The following is a 21,083-nucleotide window of genomic DNA, read 5'->3' as shown; positions in this document are numbered from 1 at the left end:
GCAGCAGTTGTGAAGGAAATCGTGGCAGATAATGACATAAAGGTCATTTTATTGAGAATAAGCCGCATAGAATTTGGTATAGATGTCATACCTTTCACTTTCCTGAGGCTGTGGGTAAACATTTGACCACAGTATGAGTTACAGAGGCTAGGACAGAATGATTGTTACAGGTTTTCTTTCTTTACTAGCTATATTTGTTAACCCAAAACATGCAGGTTTTCATCTGATTCAGCATCTCTCCTTATCTTATTGTATTAACGTAACAAAACTTACATGCTAAACCAAATTTTCAAGCAGGTAGTAAGTCTCGTACCTTTACACATTCTTGGTTCTCTCCAACTAAGTTTAAAAAGAAGCAATGTACCTATTCTCCAGTATGAATACAGACAAGAGGAGGAAAACCTTTTAGCTGTCTTTAAAAGAGTATTTTACTATTTTCCATAGAGTATTCTGTGAGCATGCAGAACTCCAGTACTTGGTTGATATATTTTTGTCATTACAGACTGTAACTAGTAATCCCTCCTACTTTCACACAACTTCAAATTTATCTGTTTAAAAATAAAAAAAAAACCACAGCAAAAGAAAAACCAATACAGGAAAGGGCTAGTTTCAACTGTGAGTTCAGATACTATGTACTTTTAAATAGCTACAAGCTACTTTGGTTTGGACCTCATCTTTTAGCATTTTTCCTAAATGGTGACTAACTGATCTTAGAGCAATTAAGTAGTGAAAACAAGTTAAAACAGACTAACTCTCATACCCGTATTATGTCTTCTGCTTTACCAGCAAATTGTGAGGGCTTGTTGATTATTTATTTTATCTCTACGTTAAAAGTTTAGCACCCTCACTAGGTTCCAGCCAAAATCCTCCTCTATTAGAAAATAATGAAATAATATTTTCTTAGTGTTTCTGGACTAGTACAGGGTATAGCTGTCAAAGAACACTACTTTTGTTCTGTTTAGACTTTTGGCTAAAGGATAAATCTGAACCTTAGTACAGATATCAGCCAATCTCTGTCATCAGCATACTTTATTTTTACTGCTTTCCCACGTATCTTGGAGTATGTGTAGCCTGAGTGTGGCAAAAAAAGCCCTTTCTTTTACTCTTTGCACACATGGAAAGAGTAGTTTTCCTAATCAGGAAAGTACAGTTACTTAAGCAGCTGTGTAATCTTTCTTTGCCAAAACAGTATCACCACTGTGTGTAAGACTAAGTTCAGTGTACAGGGCTTAAGTTAGAGATGATGTTTCTTTAGTCGCTTGAAAGAAAGAGGCCCTCTTCCCAAACTCCATGTTACTAATGTGAGTAGCTTCAGCAGGTACTTCCTCCACTGCTCTATCCTATACTTAGGGCAAGCTAATAAGGGGATTGGCCCTAAACAGCTCCCTAGCAAATTACTATCTACTTTGTAAATAATTACAGAACTAAAAGCTGGACATTTGCTAATGAGAGCCTGAGTAGCATTAGCAAAGCTTAAGGGTTATACCTCTTGAATATTTTAGTTAGCCTGCTTTGGATCTCCCTTTTCCTTAATTGCTCAAGAGTTTAGGGAAGACAGAAATGCATGACAACTTTTTATTTTTGTATCAAGTGCAACATTGCAAGGAACAGATAAAACTCAGTTTACTAGTCCCATAGTATACAGAACTGAAAAACGCATTCTGCCATGCTGTAGGCACTGTGCGTAAGAACCTGGTCAAAATTTCAGTGCAATTGTGACTGGAAGAGCAAAGCAGTGCTATTACTGTTACAACCGTATGTATCCCAGTGTCATTAATACATTTATGGTAAAGCAGAACGGCTACCACTCCAGTGTATGAGCAATCTCATGAATTAGATTTTACATCTAAAACAGCAAGCAAAGGAATCAATGCTAATCACCTTAATGAGGTGAGGCAACAAACCCAGTTTCGAGAATATCTTGAGCCAATTGATCACAACAGAAGAAATTTTAAGCTGAAAATACCTGGTTTTATCTAGTAGGGAGAATTGGAAATTGGGCAGTAATAGGTGGCCCAAGGAATTCTGCTTCCTAGCTTTTGCTCAGTGTTCATCTGTAGCACTGCAGAGGCCTTCAGCCAAGAAGTTTTTCATCAAGCTACTAGCAAGTGTAACTGACCACCATCTATACCTTTCTAGCTGTTAGTTCTGGAACAAGTCCTTGCATCACCACTGTTTGAGACAGGCATTTCTACTGAAGGTAGGTGTCAAGTTTCTTCTTGATGTTGTCAAAGGAATCCACTCCCATATAGTCAGCTTGGCCCTGTTCCCACCGTTCCTTGCGTTCTTCTGAAGATTCAGTTGGTAATACTGGTGATACTGATAAGTGGGACACTGCCTCTGTAACCTCTGCCTAAAAGGAAAGGCAGAGTAAAAATACAGAAATACTTTGCATAGCTAAAGTGAGCAACAGGCCATAGAAGAGTGGGACAACAAAGTAGATGTTCTCATGCGCAGTAGCAAGCATTGCCAACGGGCAGGGATTGTGCAGCTTTCCTAGCAAAATAACAAAGCAGAGTTACAGAAGTTAGCAAGGGAAAAAATAATTAAAAAAAAAAATAATTAAAGTTTAAGTTCTTCATACCTCTCTACAGAAGCCACAAGAGAAAGCCAGAGTATAGACCAAGCCCGATAGCTGCAAATAGTTTGTTAGAAAGATGCAAGATTACCAAGAGAAAGCACATCTTAAGAGATCATTAACTTTGGTATTGGAAAGGTTGAGAACTTAAACTGGCCCACGTACTAAGCTAAGACTAAGAAGTCTGCAGTCAGATGCAAGCTACTAAATTCTGAATGAGAATTAGAGTTCAAATCATTACTTTGGCTTTAATAAGTATTGGGATTCATCATTGCCATTTTATGTAAGTATTGATTCTCTAGTTATCCTGGGTTTACCTAAATTTGTTTCACCATGCGAGATCTGTATGTACCTATTTGCATGCTGAGCTGGGGTTCTTCTGCTTGAGAACCTTATTAGCTGCAACACATTAAGAGTTAGGTCCCTTCTCTGTGTATATTAAAGAAGTTACTGTAGTATAATATCTGGTGCAAGGTTAGCTTCTTACACTGTTTTAGGCAAGCATACAGCTATGTTCAAGACCACTACAGCATGCTTCTCTTCTGTAGTATTTTTTATTCCAAGCTTAAAAGAGCAAAACCAAAATACCCTGCATCCCCCAAACTAAAACACACCCATGCTTTGAGTTGGACAGAAGGAAGGAAAATCACTGCAATGGTAAATAACCCATCATCCATACTTGGGTACGGATGTACAAGATTATTAAAGCACGTACCATGTTTACACCTGTAGTAGTTTCTTTAACAATTCCATGCTGTTCTAGTAATGGTAAAACATCAGCTATGTAGGTATCCCACCACATGTTGAGGAATTCTGGGTGAACTATTTTAGGGTCGTCCATGTTGCCTTTTATGCTTTTTGTTCTGGAGTCATATGTGTAGTTCCATGGCTTTGTGCTTCCCAGGAAGTGCACCACTTTAGTACTGGCACCAAACCTGTTGGACAGAAACATTTTAGAAGCCATTTTATATATGTGTCTAGAAAATGAGTTTTGACTGGCAGACAGTTTTTTCTAACCTGCAGTTTCTGCATTTGTTCAGAAAACAGAAATATGAATATATTTAAGGGGCTAAATGCTAAATCATCAAACTGCCAATGCCTACTGCAACTGAAAGCATTGCTATAAAACAGAAAAAATGCAAACTGAATTCTACATTACACTAGTCAGAATATAGCCAAAACCTAATGATCTGGGCTATTTAAATACTTACAGCCAACTCAAGTCTTTAGAGTGGTGTCCATAGCTCAGGAGAGAGCAGTCTCAAGCAGCCGTTGCAATCGGAACTGGTTTTAAAAGTGAAAAAGATTCTACTCCAAAGTCAGCAAGCCAGAGAGTTAGGTATTACAAGCATTATGTAGAGAAGGGTCAGTGCTGAGTTACCCTTTCAGTTTACAGCACTGTAGAAATGGATCATTGGAAGGTCCTGCTACAGGAAGACCATGACCTGCAAAATGATAGCTTTGTATAACCCAGGCGTTTCAAAGGACTCCTGATCTTGGTGCAGCAGGGTCCTGCTAGACAACCGTTATTTCCTAAATAACCTTAGTTTAGCCATGGGTGAGTTTGGTGGTGGGTTGGTTTTGTTTCTTTTAAAAACCATTTTAACTTAGTTTTCAATGTGGACTCTAGCTTTGTCCCAGATGTTTAGATGAAGTGTGCCTTGTCTCAAGTGAAGAACTTAACAGTAGCAGAGATGACAATCATTTCATTCTTCTACAGTTCCAGAACCAGATTTCAGCTTGAGTCAGTTTTGTGAACAAGCAATACCAGTCTCTCGAGTAACAGTGACTGTCTTGCCTAGTTCAATTTGTATCATGTTACAATTTCTTCTCAGCGTAATATGACTGGAATGGATAATAACACCGGAGCAGTTTGTCTAAGCACATGCTGGTCATCTTGACCAGGACTCAGGCATTTAAGGAGTGTTACATATGGAGAAAATACAGGTGTGTTTCAAAAGCTGTAGAATATTCAAACTAAGGCAGTATGCTTTGGGGCGGGAGGGGGGTTCCACACTATTGTAAGATCCTTGACTATATTTCAATATTCACGTTCAATGTTTTGAACACAACTGATCTTACTGCAGAATGAAGACCTACATGCATATGAAATGGCCAAGTATTTGCACTAACTGCAAGAAAAAAGAAGTGTCTTCAAGAGGTCAGTTACTGAGCTTTAACTTTAAATTCCATATGTCAAGATTTGGCATAAGAGGACTACATTAGTTTTATTAGCTGTCACAGTACTAAACAACCTGAGTTTTCATCTTAGGCTGCCGCTGTTCTGAAGAGACTCGTTATTGTTCAAAAATCTAGGCTATTTAAGCAGGAGAACGCCTAAGAAGTGTTATGCTACACTTGCTGCAAATGGATAAGTGTACTCTTGATATTCTGTACACTTACAGCCAGAACAACAGTTGACAGATGCCAAGCTTCTATGATGTTTTCAGTATCTGCTTTCTAGATACCTTCTGGATCTGCAATACTTTATTTTGACATTTAAGTTCAACTGTTAGGAAGCTTTATGTCCACACTGGCCTCAGCAACTAATCTGTCTTTCCCCATCTCCCAGAAAAGTCCTTCATCAATGTTTTGAAGTTAGAGAGCATTTGTCATGAATTGGCATTTTCCTTTGGAAAAAGGATTACTGAGGCTGCTGTGAAATCTAGTCTCGCTGTACAAAGCTGTAAAAACCTTAGCTATTGATGTCAGTAGGTTTAAATTTCAGTATATTCTAACTGCTGATTATCAAGAGCGTAGCTGCTGATCTAACCAAGGGAAATTATTCCACCTATTGAACGGGGAATTTTACTTACAAGGGCTGCACTTCCAGCATTCTACTTTTGAAGGTCTGATGAGTTCTGTTAGGCAACTGATTCAATTAGTTAAACGGAATTTTTGCCCCCAGATCCAAGTAGTGTTTTGTGGCAACAAAGTAATTTGTACAATTAAGGTTGCGTGACTAACAAGCCAGCCATGGAAAGAGGACGTACTTTACAATAGATGTTAGCTTATCAAATGCTATCCAGCTACTTAGTCATTCTGAGGCTTGCATATATTTCTTTAAATAAGTGTTCCACTTTTAGCATGACAAGATTCCAGATGGTATTCTGATCACAAGACATAGTTTGATCTTGAGCCAGCAACAGTCCTGCTTATGCTAGCCACTGCTTTAGACACTAGTAAACTGATGTCATTCAGAGATCAGATTGTTTTTATGCAATTGGTACTTTCTGTCCCCCTTGCCCCCAGCTTCTGCAGCTCTTAATAGATAAAGAGTTTCTGTGTAACATTTCAGCTTCCCTTGCTTCCCCCCTCTTCCTCCTGTGTTATTATAGTATTTTGACCCTGCCTCTGACATACAGTTTATGCACATGCCAAATGGAATACTGCTAGCTAGGGAGGATACAGTTTTCCTCACAGAGGAAACATGTAATGGTATGTGGCTGGCAGTAGACTTTGTTCCATGGTGCTGTTACTTAAAAATCTGACAGAGGTCAAGAAAGACTGTTGGGAGAGAATTCTAGTTTTATACAAGTCTTTGCTCACCACATTTATTTGAATGGTATAGGCTGATTAGATGAACTTTAACTACTGGTTATTAAATACCCTAAGTAACTTGAGTGAGAAAAGGACAAGTGGGAATGATACCAGCTCAAGTTGATTCAAGAGTCTACTGCCATTGGTTAGAACTGTACTAGACTGTATCCCATACTGGAGGAGTGGTTCTTCCTTTTGCAAGTGACTTGTCAAATGTACTTACTCTAAATTTTGGTGTTACTACCAGGGATGAGTGGTTTAAGCTACCGATACAGCTCTCTCTGCACTTATCTTGAGGTGACTCATTTGACTTACATTAATTCAAGTTGTTGTTTTTTAAGAGAAGAAACTACTATATATTCAGTGACAATGACAGTCTCCTTCTAGACAACCTGTGTAAGCTCACATCATGCCTGTTCATTCTGTTACAAGAAATTAGTTTATGTAAGCTCTAAAATCTTCTAAAAAATTTGAACTTACGCTTTAAATGCTGGAAGGTAGGAATATACAGAAGTGCTGCTCAAATTATAAATAAATGGTAGATGTTTGCTCATGTCTGTTGTTGCCCAGCTGCTGAAGAAGGTGTTTAATAACCCCTGATCTGCACCTAAAAGAGAAAGCATTAATAGGCTACAAGCATCAGATAGCTATTTAAGGATCTTTTTCAGTCACTTCAGTAAGTAAGAGTTGGTAATGCAGTTGTCATGTCCAGTAGAAGTTTGGCACAGAGCACTAAATTTCTATTTGTGAACAACCCTGTAAACTTTGCAGCCTTTGAAAATCCAAAAAAATGTAGAGAATGAAATAGATAGTCTGTGTGGGGTTACTTTTGCTAAAAGATAGCAAGCTGCTTACAAACTCTGCCATTCAGTTTCTTTTACAGCTGAAGTTCAAGCTGTATGAGGCAGAAAAATCAAAATAGACCAGGACAACTGAGTACTGTTCAGCTTCAGGAAAGCTGTATCTCAGAAGATCAAGTGGCAATAATTAGTTTTATTACTTATGCTTACAGATGCATAACCAACATCTCATTGCCAGAGTTAGGGTATCAGTGGCCTGTTAGACCTGCAGTCCCAGATGCATCTACCTCCACAGCAATCTGATAAAAAAAGGCACGTTCAGTCTTGGTGACAACTCTAGTACAACTTCATCAAATCCCATAACAGACAAGTTATGTTGCTAGTTCTGTACTAAAAAGCTGCTGAGTAACGGCTAAGTGAGGATAATATCTGTGTTGGGAGGGGCTACCTAAGTTTGCAAGTAGAGGTTGTAATGAGGTTAAGTCAGTCAAAAGTTGTTTGGTATCACAGTAGTAGAATAACTAAAAAAAAAACAAAAATAAAATAAAATAAAGCTTCCAGGCCACAGCAGAATAGTTTATAAGCAGCTATGAGAAGTAAAGCCCTATTTATTTATACTATTCATTCTTTATTGCAATGAATATAATTAGTTTTTAAGTGGTAATAATTCCCCTTATCAAGGAAATTGAAAGGAGTCCCTCAACTTTCATTTGCTGTATTCCTTTCACCTGTAACTGCATTCACAAGAAGCATTACTAAAGAGTACATAAACAGATAGCTTAGTTGTAGAGACAAAGTTTTATTTTAATCTTTAATTTTCTCAAGCACTCAGTCTCTGCTGACTCAGAAAAGGGTTTTTATTTGCCTGTGATTAGAGTTAGGGCAGTATTAAGGTTTACGCCATCGGTGCTACTTGAGCAGAATTTGCTTTTTGCAACTGAAGTATCTAGACGCTGGGCATAAACTTAGATGTACAGACAGTACACTGACAAATATAAATTCCAAGTATCCAGTTACAGCTGTCAGCATACATGCAGATTGCAGAGTGAGAAACTGCCAGAGGACTCAGTGCAGTAATTTCGAATCTCTGACTTGCCTCTCAGCCCCTAAAGGAAGGAAAGCACTTTTGAAAGAAGTTGTGTCCATCACAAGAGAACTGAAGGGGCAGCAGCAGTGTATTTAACTTACACTCTACAGGACTTCCTCTCACTCAGATTGTTTTACATACTCGTTTGTGTTTTTTTTTTCAGATTGCATGCATTTGTGCTAAAGCAGACAATGAAAGCAGCATTTAGTTGTCCTAGTCCAGACTTCAACAATAGTTGTGTTATATAAACTGGATCTTAGACATAAGGTGAAAGAATCAGGCAGTACTTGTATTAACTACATATTTACAGATACAATATGTAAATACAAAGATATAATACAGCAAGACTGTAAAAGCAATTATTTTGGATCCCAGGCTAAAGAGACAGAGGATTATCAAAGCAATAGCAACGTTCTTAAAGTATCAGTACTACCAGATTTCTTTTAAAACTAAATTTTTCTTTCCCTTCCACTACTTTTAGATGGTATCTAGAGTTATTGCATGACATTGCTTTATATCTAGAAAGGTGAAGTAGACAAAGTGGTTGTCTACTTAAGTACCTATGATTCTGCCATTTCTGGACAACAGCATTACATAGAAGGCTCCTGTCTGCTGTTATAAACATGAAATACTCTGGAAAGTCTTGCATTCCCTACTTACTAGTACTGCAGATGAGGCACTTGCAGCTTGACTTCAACTAACACATAGCTTGGTAGCTTGTTAAGTTTGTATCCCTATGTCCTATTAAAAGCAGTGACCCTTCACAGGTTTTTCTCTTATTAAAAGTTTCGTAGAACCTTTTATTACTGTCTAGGTCAATTTAAGTTTCAATCCCCTTTCTCCCCAAGTTCCTGAGCTCAGCAGTAGCTTATACAGATGGCCTAAGTCTCCGTGGTCTCATTACTCAGATCAGTGCTATCATTTAATAAAAACTAAGTAAATTTTAAAGCTGAAATACAAATTACATTCTAGAAATTCGATATCTAAACCATTAACCCGCTATTTTTGCTGTTAAGTGCTGCAACGATTATTTTGCATTTAGAACACTGAAGCAGTTTCACCATTGTGTGGCTTTAGCTTTCAAGTCAGAGAGTATATTGTGGAAGCAGTTCTATTCTTTTAAAGGACAGGGGCCTTCAAACTAGAAGATGGGGTCTGCTAGCAGTCAAGCACAGAGCTTGGAGAAGACAACCACCAAGTCTCAGATGGTGTGGAGCTACTCAGCAGTAAGTTTGCACTAAGATGTGTGTTTGTTTGGGTTTTTTTTTTGGTTGGCTGGCTTTTGGATGTGTTGGAGTTTTTTTGGGGGGGCGCAGAGGGGGTCTTTTTGTAGGGGTTTTTTGTTGGTGTTTTTTGTGTTATTTTGTTTTGCATTTTTTATTTTGGTTTTTTTTTAATGTAACAATTCAGAACTATGCTATAGATTTTGCCACAGCTGGTGATCAATTTGCACCCAACATCTGAGAGTGGTCACAAAGCTACCAACTGCTGCTTTGTCAGTAGCAAGGTACAGACCCTTCACTACATGGCGATACTCATTTTCACTAGAGTCTATTCCTATGGTAGCATTAAGCATCCAGCTGTGACTAATGTTCTTTAGAAAACTACATACAAGAGTCCACACAGTAACAGGGATTATTCTGCAGACTAGGAGTGACTAGTGAATTTTTACTTTTTGAAAAGTGTACTGAAAGGTAAGTCAACAGGCTGGCTAATTACCTTCTATCTAAGAGCTCCATTTTATGGTCTTGTTTATGTAGTTTTCTGTAGCTTGTTAAGTTAGACTTCGTTTTGTTGTAGTTATAGTGACAGGAGACAGCAATACTCAGAAGCCTTTAACTATAGCAGTCTCCAAGCAACATGTGCTTTTACTGCAATGGTAATAGATTTAGTAGACTTACAGAACAGCAGAACTTGGCTTCTCAAGCTTAAATCTGGTACAGTGGCCAATCTCAAGTGACCTATAGTGGGAAGCAGCCAAGGCTATATGCACTTGATATTGGGAAAGAGACAGCCACCGCCCTGTAATGACAGGAAGCCATCACATAGCATATGAAGAGAGAGTTGTATCTTCAAATGTTTGGTTCTCTGAAGCTGTGCTCAAGTTTACCAGTGCTATTTTTTCTGTATCAACTTGAGTTGGCGTAGAACATTCAAGCCTTGAGTGTTAGGAATGCATGAAGCATGGTACTGCAGTTTCATTTGCTACTGCATGCACTGTGCTTGCTACCTCTTAAGATTTCTTGTTATATGATTCTACATTGTTAATGCTTACAGCTGCTAGTTTGGATGCCAAACTCAGGGTTTTTATTTCATGAAGTTTAAAAAAAGTAATTTCACTACATATTGTAATGATAGCCTCTGTTTCTGAGAAGGATACAATTTTTGTGTAGTTACACTGAATTGAGAATTCTGTCATACAGAGTCCTCATGACATGTATGTAGTTACTGAGCCATCCCAACTACTGTTACCATTTTGGTCTAACATATTGAAATACAAATTAATACATACCATCAAAGCTGCCTTTCTCTGTGGCAAACTGTAACAGCTGATTGTATGTTTCAATAGAAGGTCGGTAAACAAAAACTCCTGAATTAAAACAGTCAGGCCAACCTGGATCTGGTGCTGCAGACAGCTCCTCTCTCTCAAAAAGCTCATCGATATTTGACAAAACCTAATTGTAAAAAGGTAAAAAAAAAAAAGTGGTTTTAGATTAGGAATCGTGGTATCGTGTTTTCATGGATTATGACATCAACTTTCTTGTCTTAAAGTTCTCATATCAATGCTCTTGTCCTGTGGAAGACAATACTTTTTGGAAATAGTCCCCACAGACTTCATTACAATTAATTTAGATTAAAAGGCACACACATTCTTACAGTTACTAGTCCAACTAGTAAAACGCTTCTATTACCTCTACTCTTAAAAACAAACAAACCAACATAAACAATCCACAGAAAAAAATCCAACAACCCCCATACAAGGTCATTAAGAGGTACCAGGAGATACAGCTACTTACCATTGTGTCTGCATCCATGAAAACACACTTCGTAAACTGTGTCAGTTCCCAGCAGTGAAGCTTTGTTAGTGTGACACCTAACTCAGGTCTTTTCATTAATGCCAAGTGTGCTGAATCCCCACTATCCAAGATGTTTACCAATATGACTTCATCAAAGACCTTTTCCAGCACTCTCCTGGGGAAGAGTCAAGATTTAGTTCTATTGTTACTCCAGCACCAGACCACATGAAAAATTCCTTAAAGAGAAGTGGTATAACAGGGAACCTGGCAGCATTTCTTATTTCATCAGTAAGAGTTGACTGCATATGTTGAATGCAGAAGTTCCCCTGTCTGCCTCAAAGTTTCTAGTTTGTAATGGGCACGTTTTGGGGAAGAAAAAAGTTTGGTTTTTTTTCCACAAACAGGGCATTGCTACCAAGTCCAGTAAGTCATGGCTATGTAGTGCAAACTTTCCACAAAGCTTTTTTTTCATCCAGTCTCTGATTTTTGGCAACTTAACAGTCTACTTTGAGCAGGCAATTAAGAAATGGGAAGCTGTTGGAGTAGCTTGAACAGGACAGTAGCTGAATCCTAAACACCTGAAACAGAAGTTTCTGCAATAGTTACAACACTACTCTTCTGGATTTGTGACATCTGACTTGACCCAGTTGCTAAAACTTTCTTTATCCCAAAAAGTTTTTTCAAAACCGACTTAGTCATGGGTGTGGCTACAGAAATGTTTTGAACCAGTATCATGTTCACTAAAGAGTGACAAACTTTCAGGCAGCGTAGTGAAGTTTGGTGGCAGATATCCAACTTTTGCTTTACCATCAATAAAGCATTACTATTAGTTCAAGAGAGATTAAGGCATTCATGCTGCTTAAAATAGGAAGCATCTGTAAAGTGTTAGTATTCTCCAGTGTATCTTGAATGCTCAGCAATTACCAGTGCAATTTGAGCCACAGAGCTTGTAAATGAGTTTTGGAACTCTGTCTTGCAAGGCTGTCTTTATACTGACAGTTTGGTGTGGACAGTTGCTTCTGAACTTAAGGCATACCCTGTTAGTGGAGACAGGGTGAGAAATGCAAGTTCTAGTTACGCCGTTAGGTAGGTACGTATCAGTCTAAGGGCATAGTACTAGCTGGCTTGCACTAGCACAGAAGCACATTTAGGACTGATTCATCTTAAAAGAGCACACTCGCCTAATAGGCTGGCATGGATGTAAAATCTTAATGTTGATATGGCCGTTTAGTTGCCAGGAGACTGCAGGGAGAGTTAGACCTTTTTTTTTTTTTATTGAGCCACCTCTCTACTGTCTCTAAATATTGAGAAGTCTTTTCAGACGAACTTTCCCATGTAGAGAATCTTGACCTATCATCTGTAGTTTTACAAACAGTACAAACTAACTGTTTTGGGTTTCTTTTCCTTCCTTGTATATGTGGAAAGAAAACCCAGTCCCCTCCATGTTGAGATTATTCCAGAGAGGCTCTAGGAAGCAGTTGCCTGTTAATTTCACTTGTTGTACTGTGGTGACCTTGTTAGATGTCTTTTTGAGCTACTGATTTGATGTACTTATTGATAATTTAGTTCTGCTTGTTTTCTTCTCTCGTGATAAAATTTGATTTGACGGATCTGCTAGATTTCAAGAGAGCTTGTGTTATATTATCTCAATCAGGAATACTTCTGCAAAACAAATACCAACCCCCTACTCCCCTACTCACAGCAAACAGACAACGGTAAGGAACACACAGGCAATATTGTCGGACAATTCTAAGTAGGACAATGAAATAGCAAAGATCCAGATGAAATATCAGTATCAAGTCACAGTTTAGTAACTACAGTAACTGACTATTTGTTTAACTCATCATAGGGAAGAAAGAAAAAACAAAACCCCACCAGAACATAATAAACAGTTTCATGTTTGAAGAATGTAGAGAATTCCAGATAATATAGATAACTTGAATTCCACTAAACTTAGCTGTTCAGCTTCCACAGTTTTGAAAGGTTACTATTAAGGAGTTTAACTTCCATTTCTCAACCTGCACATCAGCAGGAACTGTAGCAGTTTGAAGTATGTAAGTGACCTTACCTCATAAGATCTGAGACCTGAGGAGTTATGAGCGCAGTCAGCTTCCTTGTTGTTCTGTACTGTTGCAAGGATGAACCAAGTACCAGTGCTCCTTTCACATAGGAGTCATTTGTGGCTAGAGTCACAAAAGACTGGTCTGGAAGAAATGAACTTGGTCAAGTTAGCGCGATCCACTACTTTATTCTGAGACGGGTATACTAGAAACCTACTACTGTTAGATAATCACACTGTGATAACTAAGATGTGCCTTTTAACTCCATATATAGGGCCTACCTACGTGGCTGAATGAAGTAGATTATACTTGCATAGCTATACTTGCTATAAGTAACTTGACACATGGCAAAATGCAGTAAAAAAACCCCACAAAATCAAGACCGTTGCAAGAGAAAACCAGTTCAAATTTGCCCCCGTTAAATAAATCACGCCAAATGTAGAGACAATCCAAAAAGTCTAAAGAGCTTTACTTTGGCCATTAATATGCTATTTTAACCTAAAAGCATTTGGATTCTGTGGGCTTGCATTTGGCCTGAAGTTAGAAGGGTGTTGTAGAGTTACTGTGGGTTCAGCTCTCAACCCTGAAGCTACGGCAGTGTAAAACTTGCATTTCATTTTCAAATGAAAGTAAGCATTGAATTAGATCTTGGACAACAGTTTTAAGTTTTGCTAGCTCAGGATTTTGCAGATGAGTTGTTCTGCAACCCACAGTTGCAGCTCTATCACAAGAATGCGAGATTTAAATGGGAAGTAACTAGTAATACAAAAAGCAATTTAAAATTTGCAGCAACAGTTTTTACTCTTCAAGCAAAAAAGAGGTAAGTTTGGATTATTAATGTAAAGTATAATCTGCTCCAACTGTATCGCAGAAATAGATGAAGATGTATTGTTTTGCCATATAGTGCTTATTGAGGCCATATAATATAAGCTTTGCATTCTTTCAATTGTCATGTTGTTTTAAACTGCCAGGGTGGGACTGACAAAAGCAAACAAGTAACTTACAGAAGTTCTTCAGTTCACTGTTAACTATTGTCATGTAGAACTCCTTTCCAAGCTACAGCTCTTTATAAAGTATGCTCTTTTCTACCAATACATTTTCAACACTATCAACAGAATAGTTTCTTCCTGAGAATTTCAAGGATAGATTTTGAGATTCAAGTTTATTTTAGCAACTCTGATTTCTTTTCTTTACAGAATTTGTTAGGTTACTAGGTTAGATCAGAGTGAGGGTTCTGGGCACTTAAAGGCTTACTGTCAAGCCTCGTAGTAAGATTAAAATACTGACTTCTTTGGGAGAGATTGTTTGGCACAACTCCTAAGTTCATAAGGCAGTCATCATTAATATCTTTTAAATTTAATAGCACCTTAACTGTTGACGACAGAAAGTCATGTACAATAACTGTCTATAAGCTCTGCAAACCTGGTTTGCAAGATCTACAGACCAGCTACAAAACCTTCTGTTTTGCTTAGCAGCAAAACCAACTAGTCCCAAGGGATTTAGATTATAGTGGTCAATCACAAAGATCAAAAAAGCTTCTATAATGCCAGGAATAAAGATATTTTGTTTCAGTTCACTTTTAGCTACCTATTTGTACCAGTTCATATTCAGCAAGTCTACAGAACAACTTTATGTTTCCTTGAAATGGCAAGTATGTAACATTTTAAGTGGTGTGAACATCCTCCAAATAGGATAGGGTTTTTCACTAGTTAATTTGCACGTTACTACTCAATACATAGAAGTCAGCCACTCTATGCTCTCAGACTGCTCACTAAAAATCCAGTGTAGATAAAGTGGGATTGTGCCCAACATTCATCTGAATGTTGCTTTTTTTTTTTTTTCCAGCAGTGTAAGACTAATTCTTAAAGTGACCTTGTCATTGAAAGACTAGTCTTTTTTCATTGACCTGCTAGCAGGTATACTTCTACCATGTCTTCTCATTTTATTGAAACTGAATATTCACACACAGAGGTCTGTCTTAGAGAAATAAAGTCCATTTAATGATGGAGTAAAGGCTAAGAAGCCCCCTATTACATCCAACTCCAGTAGGAGACTGTACAACTGCTTGACAGGAGGGGAATATTGCCAACTTGTAGACCATCCAAGTCAGCCCAGTTTTCCAAAGCTTTGAATTAACTGTGTTCTATTTCAGATCTTCTCTACACTCATAAGTACATGAGTCCACGCTACAATTCAGGCAAGACCAGTTCCTGATAATTATGGAAGTTACATCTGCAAGAGACTAGTCCATTCTACATAAACCACAGGTATTTCAGCTGTTCGTATCTCCCTTCTCAATTTTCTGTAAACATTTCCTCCACAGCATCTTAAGTTCACACAGCAGCCACTGTTGTGCCTGATACCTAATGACCTGTTAGTAACAACATGTCTGCAAAAACAGAGAATGAGATACAGTTGCAGAGTTTCATAACTGACTTATCCAGACAAAACCATGATACTTCAGAGACACCTTTAGCTGCCCAGTTCAGAGGGTAGAATATCCCTTTGTAATTTGCGCCAGCCCTTACACAGCCAAGAGCATCCTGGACGTCTGAGCTAGGAGCAATCTTTCATTTGATGGTGTGCAGGAAGTGACTGGAGTGCTTGCCCCAGATCTTTTCAAAATTTCCCCGGAAGCTTTTTCGTATGCATAGCCAGAGTTTACAGGTGCTTGCCTTTTCCCCTGTTCTTTGAGTTAGGTACTCGTACATCTGATTTTTTTTTTTTTTTTTGATTATGGGATTCCTAGAGAGACAAGAGCATCTAATCAAGACATGCACTGGGAGGCAGACTTCCTGCAGGCTTCCAGATCTGAAAATGAAACCTACTCCGCTGACAGCTTCAGGTACGGAAAGAATCGGGGAAAAAAACGGAAGAAAAAGCTAGACGGACTTAAAGGGGCGGTCAAGAACTACTCATTTTAAAGTATCAAAATCACCGAAGTCGCACGCTCTCTATGGCGTTTCAGGAGAGAGTTGGGTTTTCCCCTGTGAGTCGCTGCGGCCCTACAGTGGCCCCTCTCGCCCGTCCTGCTCCCCGCCACGCTGGCTACATCCCTCCCCGTCCGGGGCCGGAGCCCGGGGCCGGGCACCGAGGCAGGTGCGGCGCGAGCCTGCACCGCGCCCGTCCCCTCGGCCCGCACGGCGGTGCCCGGCGGGGCGCTCCGACCTCCCCGCGGAGCCGCTGCCCCCACCGGCCGCAGCCGCAAGCCCTCCCCCGGAGCCCGCTCGCCGCCGGACGGCCGCCTAAAAATGGCGCGGCCGCCCGCTCCCGCTCCGCTCCCGCGGCCCTCGCGAGCGGCGGCGCGTGCCGGCGCGCACTGACCTGCCATGGTGCCGTTGCGCGGGTCGGCTGCGGGAGAGGCGGCGGCCCGCGCTCAGGGCCGCGCTGAGCCGGCCCCCCCTTATATAGGGGCGGGCACGAAGCGGCGCGCCGTGCCGCGGGCGGAGGCCCCGCCCGAGGAATCCCCGCGGCGCCGCGGGCGGGGCCCCCGCCATGGCCTTCTGCGGCGCGCACGTCAACCCCCCTCCTCCGGCCGGTCCCGCGGCCGCTCCGGGAGGCCCAAACCCCCCGCCACCCCGGGTGCCTCTCGGGTAAAGCGGAGCTTGAAAATACTCCACGGCGCGAATAGAGGGTAGGACCGTGTCAGGGAGCTGTGGCTCAGGCTGGCAGCGGCGGTGGCAAGGAGACCGTTGCTCCCGTGGCCGCTAAGCCCTGCGGGAAGAAGAACTAAAACCAGGCCTGGCCCAAAGCCACTCACAGCTACGAGGAGCGGTTTACAGTGTCCTCACGTGTCAGACATCCCCAGTCCTCCAGCCGCATTAGGGCTCTGTGGCTGCTGCTGGCAGCCTGTGCCAGTGCTTGGTCACCCTCACAGTGACAGTGTTTCCTGATGTTTGGAGGGAACCTCCTGTGTGTCACTTGGTGCCCGTGGCCTCTGGCCCTGTCCCTGGGCACTGCTGGGAAGAGCCTGGCTCTGTCCTCTTGGCATCCTCCCTGCAGGTATTTGTACAGGTGGATGAGATCCCCTGAGCTGCTGCTTTTCCAGGCTAGATGATCTGAGCTCTCTCAGCCTTTCCTCGTAGGAGAGATGCTTTCTTGTCCCTTTGTTGTCCTTGTGGCCCTTTACTGCCCTCCGGTATGTTCGTGTCTTCTGTAGCAGGGAGCCCAGAACTCAGCACAGTCCTGCAGGGGTGGCCTCAGCAGAGCTGAGCAGAGGGGAGGGATTCCCTCCCTCGACCTGCCTGCCGGACTTTGCTGCATGCAGCCCAGGATACTGCTCACCTTTTCAGCAAGGGCACACTGCTGCCTCATGTCCAATTCGGTGTCCCCCAGAACACCCAGGTCCTTTTCCACGACCCATTATCTTACTCAAGACGATGGCCTATACCTGCTTTTTGACCTCAGTAGATTGAAGGAACTCTGTTAGGAAGAGGATTTCTTTCTAACTTAAAATGGCAAATGAGGTTTGTCATGAAAGGATTTTAAAAAAAACAGAAACTCTTAAGTGCAAACTGATGAACAAAGAACACTCCAAATTTCCCTAACATGGGAAATTATGTTTGAACTGAGACAATTTTTGTTTTAAAATCAAATTGCTTACTTTTCAAAATGCCCTGACTAACCACAAAAGACCCAAACAAAAACATGCTTTTCAGCATATCATTAGTTTATAAAACATCACGTGCATAAAAATGTGTGAATTATAATTGTAGGCAATGCTGGTAGTGTTGTATATGTATAGGGATTACTAATATTTTCTGGTATGCAACCCTTTTTCAGGTATCCATGGCTTTGACAAGCTTTCTCTGTGATCGTGTTAGGCATGGTTTGTGTCTGTCTCAGATGAAAGTTTTGAGAAATTTTTAGCCAGCACATTTCAGCTGTGTCTAGCTTGTTGCTTTGCCAAGTTTTTGAGAGAAAACAATAGAATAGCCGCTGTTGGTGACTGCCCTCCCCCCGTCCCCTGGTTCCTTTGTATTATGTTAGAGTGGAGCAAAAGAGCATAATTCCTTCTGATTTCCATGTTAAACAATCAGAACAAAAACCCCAGAATTGCCAGTGTTTAGCTTGAAAGTGTGACAGAAGTGCTTGCCCTACCCCTCTGCACACACCTGTTTGCACATGCCTGTTTGAGATTTTTCTGATGTTCATGGGTGAACAGGCTGTAAATTCTATGGTTCCCTTCTGTGACTCGATTACATGTACATCTGTGCCTTCTACTGTCTGATTACACTCTTTTCTCCACAAGCTGAAGGGAAAAGTCACAGGAAGAACCTGAGAGAGAAGCAGGTGTCCTATTGGCTTTCAGCACAAATGGAAGAAAAGATCATGTGACATGAGGATAGAAGGAAAAAAGCCCCCTAAAAAGAGAAGAGGACAAGCTCTCATGAGATGAGGGCTTGAATGGGAAAACATCTAAGCCTAGGATAAGCTGAGCAAAAAAACCAGCTAGGCCTCAGTTTTGATGGAAGGGAATAAATTTGAGACCCAGTGAAAGATAAGTATATGAGGATGGGAATGAGACAGAGAAACAGTGTTACTTGTCAGCACACAGTAGGACTTGGTAAAAACCTAGTGAGGAGAAAGAAGGCATAGATTTTGCTAGATAGAGAGACAGTATTCGGAAAGAACAGATGAAGTGCTGCATAGCAGTTCATTAGGTGAGTACTGGAGCACAGAAGAAGGTGCAAGTCCTATGGAAAATGAACCCGTGATCGTGCAATTTAAAAGTTCCACCACCATGTATGTCACAGAAGTCAAATTGCACATTATAGAACTTTCTCTTTTTAATGACTAATAGTTTTATTTTAGTAGGAACTTGTTTATAACTTAATTAAAAAGGTGTTTCAAAACACCAAATACTAAGAAATAGCTTTGAAACATAGTTACAATTTATATAGCGGTAACAGAAACTGCTATCCCTGCAACTGGACCGTGTTAAGTGTAAACTTCTAAAGCACTTAATTAGCCATTTACACATAAGCTATTTAATAATTTTGCAAATGTGCACAGTGAGTCCAAATGTTAAATTAATAAAACATTCTAGAGAAAGTTTCACAATAAAACATTACTTCTGCCTCTGAAAAATCTAGGGGATAAAAACCCTAAACAACCCAGAACAGCTGATTCCATGTATCCAATCCAAGTTTAAAGTACTTAGTGGAATTCCGTTTTTGCAACACTGCGCTGAAATTGTAATCTGTCTGGTTAGGAAAGAGACTTCAACAGTGTGAAGTGCATAGCTGAATAGATGAAAAGAATACAGCCCGATTCAAGACTGTATTGAGAGGTTCGATTCCCATCTCTGTCTAGCCCTAAACTTGTCACAAACTTCTCTGACAGAAGCTGTTGTGGATCATTCCCTCTTCTTTTTGAAGCCCTTCTCACCTTGACCTTACAGTGAAGCTAGACTGGACATTTATTATTTGAGACCTTACGAGTATTTAGCACAAATTTTTCCTAGTGCTGGGATTTCAGTATAATGCAACTTACTCAAATATGACTGAAAAGGCCTTGGTGTTTCTATTTGAATAATCAAAATATTATGTTGTCACTCCAGCTTATTTCAAGCCTTCACATTCTCCTTTCCTAATGGGCATTCTCTTTACCCCTCCCAGAGCCAGTTACAGTTCTGGCCTTGTTTTAAAAGAAATCCCACCTGTTACATAAATGTCATAGTCTTCTAAAAAGCTAGGCTCTGTCATTTGCTTGGTGCGTGTAACTTAACGCATGGCAGTGAGCACATGTTTAGAGGATTAAGGAATTCTTGCAATTTCTTCTAACTAACATGATAAACATTCTTATAAACAGTGAAGCAAGTAGGTCTCAGTTTCTTTTGTATTATCTTTTGGTTTGATTCTCAGTGGTCTACAATGCAAGCTACAACAGAATCTTTTCTCCTGGTTGCATAAATAACCTGGCATATATTGAGGTAAATTGCTGATGAGCCTTTCTTTCTCACAGAAGAAATAGTTACCTCTCTCACCAATCTTTACAAAACTGTTAAAAAGTTGAAGTGCTGAGACCTCCCTCTGCTTCCTTAAACTTAATAACAAGGTTTAAATATTAATGGAGAACACAGAACCATGTAAAACTGATTTATAAGCCTCCTTTCCTTCAGCAAATAGTCTAAACAAGGCATGTATGTGTGTTTTTCTCCTAAACTGGCCTCTGCTTCATCTCTGTCTGCTTCCCTTTTCTAGTGATTCTTCTGGGATGGGAGATCACAAGACCTACTGATTAGGACACGTAGCTGGGAGCAGAAAGCAGGAGTTTGTCACCAATTCCACTCCTCATTTGCCTGCAATAAGCGCAGGCAGTGCAGCTACTTATTTCTCTTTTTTTCCTCTCTTTACCACTTGACTAAAACCAGTAAAGTCCTCTCTTGCTCTGTATTTGTACAGAGGAGTCTCCATCATGTATCCAAATTGTAGCTGCTGCTGCCTCAGTAGTTAACAATAAATCTTACAGTTTCTTGCCTCCACAGATCTGCTGAGCAGAGTTTTAGACTCTCTGAAAATAGAAAAATTCTAGTATCTCATCTGAACGTGCATTTTCTTCCTTACTGCAGGAAGTGCTAAAGCTCTTAAAACAAACTAGCAGATGATAAAATTCCTGGAGATGCAAAGTTCTCAGGGTGTAGAAATTCTAGCAGGGATTTGGGAAGAAGCAGTAGTAATACTTCCACAAAATTACTCAGACTTACAGCAGTGCTCTAGTTCCATGCTAGCCTTGTGCTGAATTTCAGGCTAGTACTTCCTCCAGTCTAGACCATGTCATTAACTTTAGTTGCATGCAAAAATAACTAAAAAAAAAATCAGGGTCATATACTGGGAATGACATTTATGATTAAGTGAATTCAATTACTCCATTTTGAAAAACCTTAGTATTACCAAGTTGAGATGTTTCAACCCCTTTCCTAGCTAAAGAAGTATAATAGCATCAGGAATAAAATAGAACAGTTAATTTGGAAGGGACCAACAATGATCACCTAGTCCA

At 40.2% G+C, this 21,083-nt stretch overlaps 1 protein-coding gene across 3 annotated transcripts; it reads right to left on the bottom strand.

Annotated features, from left to right (window-relative positions):
• Window positions 1-32: 32 nt before the first annotated feature.
• Window positions 33-16,474, bottom strand: GYG1 (glycogenin 1). 3 transcript variants are annotated; one of them, XM_018079192.2, is made up of 7 exons: window positions 16,407-16,474; window positions 13,091-13,226; window positions 11,023-11,197; window positions 10,518-10,680; window positions 6,599-6,725; window positions 3,294-3,513; window positions 33-2,353 (listed from the first exon to the last, which is right to left on the bottom strand). In XM_018079192.2, the coding sequence occupies exons 1-7, from the start codon at window positions 16,411-16,413 to the stop codon at window positions 2,192-2,194; spliced, it is 990 nt and encodes a 329-aa protein (XP_017934681.1). In that variant the 5' UTR covers window positions 16,414-16,474; the 3' UTR covers window positions 33-2,191. The 3 variants fall into 3 exon arrangements, with proteins under 3 accessions (XP_017934681.1, XP_017934682.1, XP_017934683.1); XM_018079193.1 differs by lacking the exon at window positions 16,407-16,474 and adding an exon at window positions 16,021-16,108 and having other exon boundaries at window positions 1,563-2,353; XM_018079194.2 differs by having other exon boundaries at window positions 2,167-2,349.
• Between the last annotated feature and the right edge of the window lie 4,609 nt (window positions 16,475-21,083).

The sequence above is a fragment of the Manacus vitellinus genome, unplaced genomic scaffold (assembly GCF_001715985.3).
Source record: "Manacus vitellinus isolate BGI_N305 unplaced genomic scaffold, ASM171598v3 scaffold_45_pilon, whole genome shotgun sequence".
In the NCBI taxonomy this organism is placed as follows: domain Eukaryota; kingdom Metazoa; phylum Chordata; class Aves; order Passeriformes; family Pipridae; genus Manacus; species Manacus vitellinus.
This window is presented reverse-complemented; position numbering and strand designations above follow the sequence as displayed.